The 10499-nt window shown below is 35.4% G+C and overlaps 1 protein-coding gene across 1 annotated transcript; it reads left to right on the top strand.

The window, feature by feature from the left end:
• The first annotated feature begins 6491 nt into the window (after positions 1–6491).
• On the top strand, positions 6492–8261 carry LOC143546049 (homeobox-leucine zipper protein HAT5-like). The gene is made up of 3 exons (XM_077037799.1): positions 6492–6670; positions 7130–7518; positions 7754–8261. Exons 1-3 carry the CDS (start codon positions 6517–6519, stop codon positions 8126–8128), a joined length of 918 nt encoding a protein of 305 aa, XP_076893914.1. The 5' UTR covers positions 6492–6516; the 3' UTR covers positions 8129–8261.
• The last annotated feature ends 2238 nt before the right edge of the window (positions 8262–10499 follow it).

The following is a 10499-nucleotide window of genomic DNA, read 5'->3' as shown; positions in this document are numbered from 1 at the left end:
GTTATTTCTAGTAAATACGATTTTTTCGTTCGATGGTGCCGTTTTGTTCGGGAGTGTGGGAGCATGATGTTTGGTGAATAATTCCTTTAGTTTCGCAAAATTGTTTCATAGAATCGTTAACGAATCCCCCCCCCCAATTATCGGACCGAAGAACTTGAATATTTGTTTTAAATTGTGTTTGTATCATGGTGTAAAACATAGTAAAATTATCAAAAACTTCAGATTTATTTTTTAGAAAATAGATCCATGTCATACGAGTGCAATCATCAACAAATGAAACAAAAAAAAACGAAAGTGTTGCCCACCGATAATTTTTGCCGGTCCCCAAACGTCTGAATGAATAAGAGAAAAAGGTAAATCAACTTTTGTGTTGTTCGGTTTAAATGTATGTCTATGGCTTTTCGCCATGACACATGTTTCACAACTTAATGTTTTATTACTTGGAAATAGTTTTGGAAATAATATATTCAAATAACCAATAGATGGATGCCCCAATCTGCTATACCACAATCAAGCTTCTCTATTTATTGTTTCATGGGCTAACATTACAGTACCATGGTGAGTTACTTCTTCCATATAATACAACCCATTATGTCCAGTTCCACGCCCAATAATCGATCCCGTCCTAATATTTTGTAAGATACAGAAGGTTGGGTGCATTAAAACTGTGCAATTTAATTCCTTCGTCACATGACTAATAGATAATAGTTTATGTGACAATGAAGGAACGTAAAGGCAATTTGAAAGTTTTAATGTGGGTGAAATTTCAATAGTCCCCCCTCCCATAACGGGAACTATTCCCCCATTCGCGGTTTTTATGTGTTTAATTTTAGGATTTGAATTTGAAATTATGTCAAATAATTCGAATGTCATGGTGTCAGTAGCACCACAATCAAAATCCACGATTTATCTAACTTTTCACACGTTTCAGCCATGTTAACTTCTCCTATATTTTCGTTTGGGTTGTTTTTGTAAAAAATAGAATCCTCGTTTTTAACTTTTTGACCGGTATCAAACATAATAGGAGTTTTAGGGGAGTTTTCAGAATTATTAGTTAATTCAAGGGGTTCATTGAGTTTTTTTAGAACTAATGGATCAATAAAACTAGTATTGCAAATAAGGGGCCTGAGAGTAGTCTCTCAAACCCAATACCTGTGTTGAACTCCATCTGCTCTATGCTTTCTTCTTCTCCGGCAGCCGCCATGTCTCCGAAGATACCTGTTGTATCATTATGGTTGTTGTTTCCGGTGACCCCTGAGTCGCCGACGGCAGCCGCGAATTTTTCCACCCCTTTATTTCCTTTCTTCTGCCCGTCATTCCACCAATCCGAGAATCCGACGAGTTTAAAACATTAATCTCTGGTATGTTTTGACATCCCACAGTGAGTACACTTTAATTTTGTCTTATCGATTGATGATGAACTGTTCAAATTTTGGATTGTGAGTTCATCACTGGTATTACTATTCCCACTCATGTTTTGGATTACAGGATGAATGATTTTTTTTTATTTATTTTTTTTTTTGAGAGAGAGAGAGATAGAGAGTGTTGAACCGGTTTATGAACAAGGTGGCTGAACTACACTCTTTCTCTCACAAATCCACAACTTTCTCTCAACATAATATGGGTTTTAAAAAACAACAGATTCGAAGGTTCTATTCCGGCAGCGGCAACTGTAAATCTCTCCCTCTAAACAAAAAACAAAAAAAAACAGCAGCGAACTAAGGTTACTGTGACGGTGGTCGGAGGTTGTTCGGAGGGATGATTGTAGGTGGTGAATCTTTGAGCAGATTGAATCAAAGATCACAAACTCTGCTTTGATACCATATTGTGAATGGAAAACAAAATTGGTTTATGGTTATTGATTGAGTTGTTTTGATATATCTTTTACAAAGAGAACATTACAATAAATAGAAAATGCTTCAAACTAATAATGGAAATGTAATAATAAAAGGATGTGAATCATTTGATTGATCTCTTGCAAACGGCTCTAAAATGGGCTGTAAATTGGTTAAAGAAATCTTCCAAGAAAGGAAATGGTATTACTGTTGATCCTTGATTTATTATATTGTTCTAACAATCGCCCATAACGCTTGTTAGCCAAGCCCACCATATCGGTTTTAGGGGGGAAACTCACCACCGAAAGCCCTCTGTGGTAAAACCAGGTTGAAAACGGATTCAAACTTGATACCTTTCAGCCTCCGGCACAAGTTTTCATTTTCTCTCCGACGACAGTTGAGCTAATAAACTAAATTGCTTTCTCTATGTCAAGAGTTATGCAATATATAATTTCTAAAATACATTAGTTACACTAGTCGTCCATTATTCCATTGATTAATTATGATCATGGTCCCTTGAGTAGATGTTAATTTAGATGTTCCATTAAGTGCACATGTTTTACGGATGAGTGCATATTCGACACCTCATCCCAAATAACACATCTATTTTGTTTCTAAATTCTAAATAATTTTAAATTAATATTATTTCTTTGAATAATTTCATATTAATTGATAAAAAAAAAGAAAAAAAAAAGACGTAAGATCTTGGCACTCTGAGTCTGTAGATCCACGCTACAGAAGGGTTCACATTACTTGAGCAGGGATGAAAGCTAGAGGTGAAAGTTATTTTAAATAGTGTCTAATGGCTGAAGTTAAAGAGAAGTACGTATTAAGTGGCCAGCATGTATGCAATGGGATTTTAACTAGCCCACCCATTAACAATGATATAATGGTTTTAGCTTGGTTTTGTCAAGCTCCCTCCCCCCGCTCCTCCCCAAATTGTTGCATGTTCTTCCCCCTTAACGCTCATTAAGGCAATGGCGTAGGAGAGCTTGGCGCCTCCCTCTTGGTCACAAAGCGGTTTTGCCGCCCTTCTTTCTTAACTTCACTTGGCGGTCGGTTGGCACTCCTTCGTGGCATCATTACACATAAAATTGTAGGTTTTTCAATCTTTATAGAAAAGAAAGAAATATTAAAGAGCCAAAATGTGAGGAAAAGAATTTTAACCACAACTACGTATTCAATTTTTTTTAAGTTAACAAACATAGGTGTTATAAAAGAAAATCAAATTATACTTAAAATAATTAGTTAAGTCGTATATTATTTGAAGTATAAGGATGAAAGTAAAGAATAAAAATAAAAAGTTAAGAATAAATGAACTACTCATTTTTTTGGAACGACCAACTAAGTAGCGCCGGATACTCCGTAGGCGGCCCCCATTGGCTAAAGGTAGCCCAAGCCGGCCACGAGTCCGGACGGACGGAGCCCCTAGCGGTCCACCTATTGAGGGATTCCCCGGATAAAACCCGAACCCCACGCCCGCCAAACGGCACGACAGCGAGGAGCCGGTAAAACCGGGTGAGAACAGGACTCGAACCCTAACAAGCCAGGGTCATCCCTCATATCTCCTATAAATAAACTACTCATGACTTGCTACGTGGACCAACAAAATTAAACCACTATTCATGCAATCTTATAAATGTTATATATAGAATTTGTGGGTTTCATTAAGTTAAATAAAGTTGTGGTTTAGTTATATTGATCACATATAACTCAATTAAAATGAACCGTTACGTTGACAAGTCTTGTGAGCCGGTGGAAGAAGTTGTGCGATTAGTAGACTACGATTTTCTACGAAAAGGATTAACTAAATAAAGGGTTAGCATGAAGACTTACATAATGTTTACATATCCGGTTATCTCCTTAGACAGAGATAAATGTGGTTATACTTAGCATTATCACCTATAAATGGTTATATGTAGTCGGAATGAAGAAAACAAGTATAGCATGGCTAAAATGATCCAACCTTGAAGTAAAGGGAGCAAACTTAAAATTTGTGAAGTTAAGTTTTAAGGAGGTTTTGTAAAGAGACTTAAAAATTGCTAATAACGTTTGGTGTTACAAGACATAAAATCACCATGCAAGTGGGTGCTAGAGTGTACTATGAAAGATGAGGATTTTCATCATCAAATTTTAGAAAAGTTCTTTTTTTCCATTTTGGCCTTGAAGTTTTAACATTGTTTTTCACACTTCTTCTAACTTTTTTTTCACACTCTTACAAATTATTTTCTTTTATTTTCAACTCTTTAAATTAGTAAGGATGAATCACACCCCCCCCCCCAACTTTTATTAAATAAAAAATAGCTCGGGCTAGAAAAGAAACAAAAACAATTACAAGACAGGAAGGGAATTTTTAATCTAATCAGACCAACTAACGATAAATTTAGTATATCTGTTTCTTATCTACTAAACGAGTAAATAAGAAGAGAGTCAAAAATAAGATTTTTTTCTTATTTCTTTCTAAGAAAAAACGACTTTGTTCCTGTATTTTCAAATGGCCCACCACGCTGATAATACCATATTGTGAACTAGTTTTCTCTTTTTGTCGATAGCAGTTAACGAATCAAGCCAAATCGTTACCCAAGATATAGCATGACAATCTTGAATGCAGACCAAATCAAAGCTATTTGTAAGTGACTATCCAAACTCTAGTCGCAATCCCACACTCACCAAATAATTGATTCGTAGACTCTTCCAAATTAGAACAAAAAGGGCAAAGAGCCGAAGGAACATCTATTCCTTTGCTCCCTACGTTTGTTCGAGTAGGAATACGATTATTTTAGATCCACCAACCCAAAATGTTTACTTTTATTGGCACCAACCAGGTCCATCGAGTTGCCGTTCCACCCTGAGGAAGAATCATGTAATAGATATGCTTTAAATTGATCTGGCCGAGAATGAATCGTCCACAACGAAATCCTAAACCCATGAGTCTCGGTTACTATTCAGCTCGACCTGAGACAAATCCTTCACTAATAACTCAAATTGCTCTTGGTCTACTCCTCCCCTAATCGACCTCCGTCACATTTTGTTTTGGAGTTTGATGAGAATTATCGTTGCACTTCATATTTTTTGTTTAAACTTGGTTCATTTCAATTTCTTTGTGAAATTGCAATTCGATAAAAATCTTAATGGTTGTTATTTAGATATTAATGGTTACACATTTTATGTGGGTTCATACTCCGGTTGTTGGCTATGGCTTTTTTTTTCAGAATGGCAAATTTATTTAAAAAAATTATCTAGTAAGCAACTAGATATGACGAAAACAATAATACAAAACGACCCATAGAAAATGTTTATCAAAATTTGTATACAACCAAAGTCTTGATTAGGGAATTTTTAGATTAGCTTTATCTGTTTTTATAATTTTGTATACCGAATTTCCATTGGCTTCACGTTTTCTGAAGTTTTTCTAACTATGAGTCTAAACATAAACGTCAGCCACGTGACGCTGTGGAGGGCTTCGAAGCCCCTACCATAAAGATCAGTCTTATTAGTTCATATCTTCATGAAGACTTGTCTATTTAATAAGTAACTGAATCTAAACATAAACTTTCTTTGCCAATAATCTTTTGTAGTTGGGAGGGATGTACATTGTAATTTGCCCATGAGAGGAAACAATTTATTATTGTGTTATATGTTTTGCTTTTCTATAATTATGGATTGTATCATATAGTAAAGCATAACATAACCACCCATATACCTACAACGTACCTCTTTGGCATTGTGTACATCTTGTGAGTCCTTAGTGTGTGCCCATCGTAGTTCTAAGTAAACCCCGACACGTTTAAAGAAATGTATTTACATTAGGGCTAATCTAAAAATAAAGGTGTTAAATTGTTGTGGATGGTGATGCTTTTGAGTTGTTGATGGGTTGCTTTTACATAGTTAAGGTTGCACACCAATGAAAATATTCAACAACACCAAAAACCAATTAAACAAGAACAACACGTCAACAAGCCAAAGTATACACAAGCCGAGATAACCAAACTATGAAAGTGATCGAAAAAAGCAATTATCGTTAGTGACTACTAATAAGGACCTATGATGCATTTAACAAAGTTAAAGAGCTAAATTTGTAAAACTTGACTTTGCGTACCCAAAATGTAACTTTTTATATGAAAAAAAAATACTAATAGGCAGCCGTAAGCACTAAAATAAATATGTTGCAAAGCTCTAAAGACGTCCACTACTCTTACCCAAAGGGAATCATCCCCTATTACTTTGCTCTTATATATTATTAGTATTTCAATATTTGTACACAAAAGATACAAACAACAATTACAATACTCTCATCGATTCCTCTCTTTCTTCTTCTTCTCTCTCTCTCCCCGAATCTGCTCTCCTTAGGCTAAAGTTTCTTACTCTTTTATATTATCATCTCGGATCGAAGACTGACTTCCCGAAAACCGACAGGGAGTTTTGTTATGATGGGTGTGACCAACAGGTGTTCACATACGTCCCATATCACCGAAATCATCATCACCAGCTTCTTCCGTCACAAGATTTAAACAAACTCTATCATATCGCAAATAATAATTCATATAACAAGATTAAGTTTTCCTTATTCCAAAATCAGCATCACGTTTGCATATGTAATACATAAAATAATGACTGCTTGAGTAGTAATAATAATAATATATACCCAAGTTGTGGCGGGTAATATTATTATATTGGTGACATGGCAGCTCGGAGCTATCTCTTTGGTGGTGATTCTGGTGGTGATGGTGGCTCAGGTTTTAACTCTGGTATGCTAACAAATAAGAGGGTGTTACCTACTTCTTCTAAGCCTCTTGATTCCTTTTTTGTCTCTGGATCCTCTCATTCTTTTGTAGGTAATTATAATTTATAAATAACCACTTATATTTCTTGATTATTTTCTTGATGTCTTTATATTTGCATTTTTAGATCATATAATGTTACATAATATGCCAAGATTTCATTTGGGTGTTCCTTAAAAGAATTTGTGTTGATGAAATCAAGAAGCTTTTTGTCCATCTAGAAAGCACATGGGCTTAAATATTTATGGTTGACTTATATATCTTGATATCTTTAGTTTTGCAATTTTAGATAATATACTGTTATATTATAATACATGCTAAGATTTCATTTGGGTGAATGTAAAAACAATTAATTAATTTAGTGTTTAGTTCTGGGTTTTCCTTAAAACAATTTGTTTTAATGAAAGCAAGAAGCTTTTTGTTCATCAAGAAAACACATAATATGACTTTTGTAACCATAACATAATTTGACTCAAAAAGAATGTTCTCATGATCATCTTGTTAACTCACCAGGGTCCAGATCAATGGTTAGTTTTGAGGATAAAAGAAACGGCTCAAGTAGCTCGTTTTTTAGGGCATTTGATCAGGAAGACAATGGGGATGATGAATATGATGATTACTTTCACCATCCAGAGAAAAAAAGACGACTCAAAGCCGATCAAGTTATGTTTCTGGAGAAAAGTTTCGAGACAGAAAACAAACTCGAACCCGAAAGAAAGATTCAGCTAGCCAAAGAACTTGGGTTGCAGCCTAGACAGATTGCAATCTGGTTCCAGAACCGTCGGGCTCGGTCGAAAACAAAACAGCTCGAGAAAGACTATAATCTTCTCCAAGAAAGTTACAACCAACTCAAGGCAAATTATGAGAGTCTACTTCAAGAAAAGGAAAAACTAAAATCCGAGGTAATTATATCTAGGGCATACCCGAGAATACCCGAAAATCCAAGACACCAAGAAAAAAACATGGGCCCTAAAATATATATCTTTTTTAAATACATATTTTTAAAATTTTATAAATTTTGGCCTTGAGAGAGCGATCCCACCTTGCCCGCCATGTGGGCCGGCCCTGATAATTCATATCCTTACATTTTGTGAACTTAAGGTAAAAATGTAATCTTTACAAACGATTAATTTTTAGGTTCATGATTTAAGTGAGAAGTTAAATCTGCAAGAAACCGATAAGGAAACCTCGGATTCATCGAGTACTAAAAGCCCATCTGAGCCACTACAGCAAGAACAAGTTGCGGACTGTGTGAACGATGAAGATGTAACCAGGGCCTCAAATGTTGGTGATTCCTCTTGTTTGTTTGAACAAGATCAAAGTGATGAATCTTTAGATGAAGAGGATAATTTTGGGAAGATGTTTGTAACTCCGGTTAGTGGTTGCATGCTGCCAAAGATTGAAGATGGAGACTACCCGGAATTGGATGTTGTGAATTCTTGTTACCTTGGGTTCCATGGTCATGATCATGATGGTAATGTAGACCAGTCATTTGGTTTTTGGCCTTACTGAGTTAACTCAGAGGCTAAGTTAAGTAATTATGTAAGTTTTATTGTTGTTATATATTCTTCGTGAAAGATATCAAGAATGATGTAGAAAGGAATAAAGTCCCAACTTGTTACACCCTCCATATATCCATGAGTGGTGATGTTGGTTTTGTTTTTTCTTTTTCTTTATGTATTTTCGTTATGGAAATCAGTAATAAATCCATGTAAGCAACTATTTTGTTTATTTAATGTTATGGATCTAAAAGTTTTCATTTTTGTATTAAGAACAATCATCACAATCAACCTTCACAAATCTTCAATCAACTCCACCTTAAATTTCAGGCGTCCCTAAAAATACTTATTTTCTTTCATAACAACAAACTTTCATAAACCACCACACATTCACATCATCTCTTACTTCAATAGTTAATTTAGTTTTTATATAGTCAAGCTACTATTATTATAATTTTTTAATATAATTTCAATAGTTAGTTTAGTTTTTATATAGTCAAGCTACTATTATTATAATTTTTAAATATAATTGTTTAAAGGCTTTTGTGTTTTTAAAAGGTTAAGCTTTTTTATTATTTAACCTTGTGACCATTTGAATTTAGGGCCTACACTACACCGGCACGCCTCATTCATTTATCCAGACCTTGTTTTCAGACTTGAAGCCTACAATGGTCTCGTCTGTAGCTCTCTCGTGCGCCTCCTTCCACAGTTCCAGACTACACTCTCAAACAGATCATTGTGTTTATATTATGTTTTCACCTTTTAGTATAGAATGTTCCATTGCCTCTAAACGTGGAATGGTTGGGAGGAGTTGATCATGGGGGAGACCAATCATGGGAGGTGTGGAAAAGAAGCAATTTGATCTTTTATTGGTGAAGATTTCTTAGATCGAGTTCTTTAATCATCCCGATTCGTGGTTTTGGGATTTTGATGTAGATAATAAGTTTTCAGTCAAAACTATTAGGAACCATATTGAAGCCATGACATTACCTAATTGCGGCTCTATAACGTGGTGAAATAGATTGGTTCCCGTAAAAGTAAACATTTTGGGTTGGCACATTTATCATAATCGGATGCCTTTATGAACCAATTTAGTGAATAAGGGTATAGATGTCCCTTCGGTTCTTTATCCTTTTTGCCTTAACTCGGAGTCATGTTTTTGGTGCATGTGGGGTAGCGACTAGAGTATGGAGCAATATACGTAAGTGGCTTGATTTGCCTTTGATACAATACTTTTCTGTTTTGAGGATCTTGATATGGCTCAATACGCTTTCAGTTAATAGTAAGAAGCAAAAACTAATTCATGGTATTCTCTCCACGTGCTGGATCATCTGGAGGGCTCGAATGAAGTTGTTTTTCAAACAGAAGTTAGTAGAAAAGACCTTATGTTCGACTCTCTTCTTATTTATTCGTTTTCATGGATTACAAATAGAGATTGTAAAAATACTATCAGTTGGACCGAGTGGCTTAAAAATCTCCTTGTTGTAATGTAACTATTTTGATATTGTTTCTAGCTTTTGCTGGTTTTGGTTAATAAAAGCTATTCTAAAAAAAAGTATAGAATTATGTTATATTTGTTTCATCGTGTCCATATAGTCTTTAGAACAATACACCGCTATTGGAGTGAGGTTTGCATTTCTCAATGATAGAACCATGCCAAATAGATAAGAGAGATTCTGAGTCTACTACATAAACATAGTCAAGAATGATAAATGGTAATTAACGAACAACTTAGAAATAACCGACTTATATTATAACCAAAAAATATAGCTCAAAAAACTGATTACAATATCTTTGGTAGTGATGGTGGTGATTGTTGTGTTTGTTGTTGTGTTGTGATGTTTTCTCTAACACTAACTTTGTACATGCATTTATACTAGTAATCCAACTTGGTCCCCAAGCATAATATGTGTCCACCACTCAACTTGGCCACCAAGGTGAACTTGGGCAACAAGGTGAACTTGGCCACCAAGCAAATGGAAGAATGTTTCATAATACCCCTTAGACTTTAACCGGCTTGTTAAAATCTCTTAGGCCCGGTTCACCGACTTGTGACCCAGAATAGAAATAAATCCAACATTCACCCCCCTTAATTTCTGATTCGGATTAGAAAGGTCTTCAACTCCAAGTAACTCGTGCATCTCCGTGAACTTGATTCTTGCGAGTGCTTTAGTGAGGATATTGGCTTGTTGCTCTTTCCCGCTAATGTGCTCAACATCAACCTCGCCGTCGTTGTAGCAATCTTGGATGAAATGAAAACGAGATTTTATGTGCTTTGTTCGATTGTGAAAAACCGGATTTTTCACAAGGGCTATTGCGGACGTGTTATCAACTTTCAACACAACTTGCTGCAACGCTTCTCCAGTCAACTCGCTCAACAACTC

Source organism: Bidens hawaiensis, unplaced genomic scaffold (genome assembly GCF_021521415.1).
Source record: "Bidens hawaiensis isolate Kalapana, Puna unplaced genomic scaffold, B.hawaiensis_p1.1 tig00014198_1, whole genome shotgun sequence".
NCBI classification, from domain to species: domain Eukaryota; kingdom Viridiplantae; phylum Streptophyta; class Magnoliopsida; order Asterales; family Asteraceae; genus Bidens; species Bidens hawaiensis.
The sequence above is the reverse complement of the archived record's forward strand: the minus strand, read 5'-3'. Positions and strand labels throughout refer to the sequence as shown.

What these genes read in the sequence shown, in the direction of transcription:
- LOC143546049 (XM_077037799.1), top strand. Translation starts at nt 6,517, where the DNA reads ATGGCAGCTCGGAGCTATCTCTTTGGTGGTGATTCTGGTGGTGATGGT. An exon ending in ATCCTCTCATTCTTTTGTAG is followed by an intron (nt 6,671 to 7,129) that starts GTAATTATAATT and finishes TTAACTCACCAG; the next exon opens with GGTCCAGATCAATGGTTAGT. An exon ending in AGGAAAAACTAAAATCCGAG is followed by an intron (nt 7,519 to 7,753) that starts GTAATTATATCT and finishes ATTAATTTTTAG; the next exon opens with GTTCATGATTTAAGTGAGAA.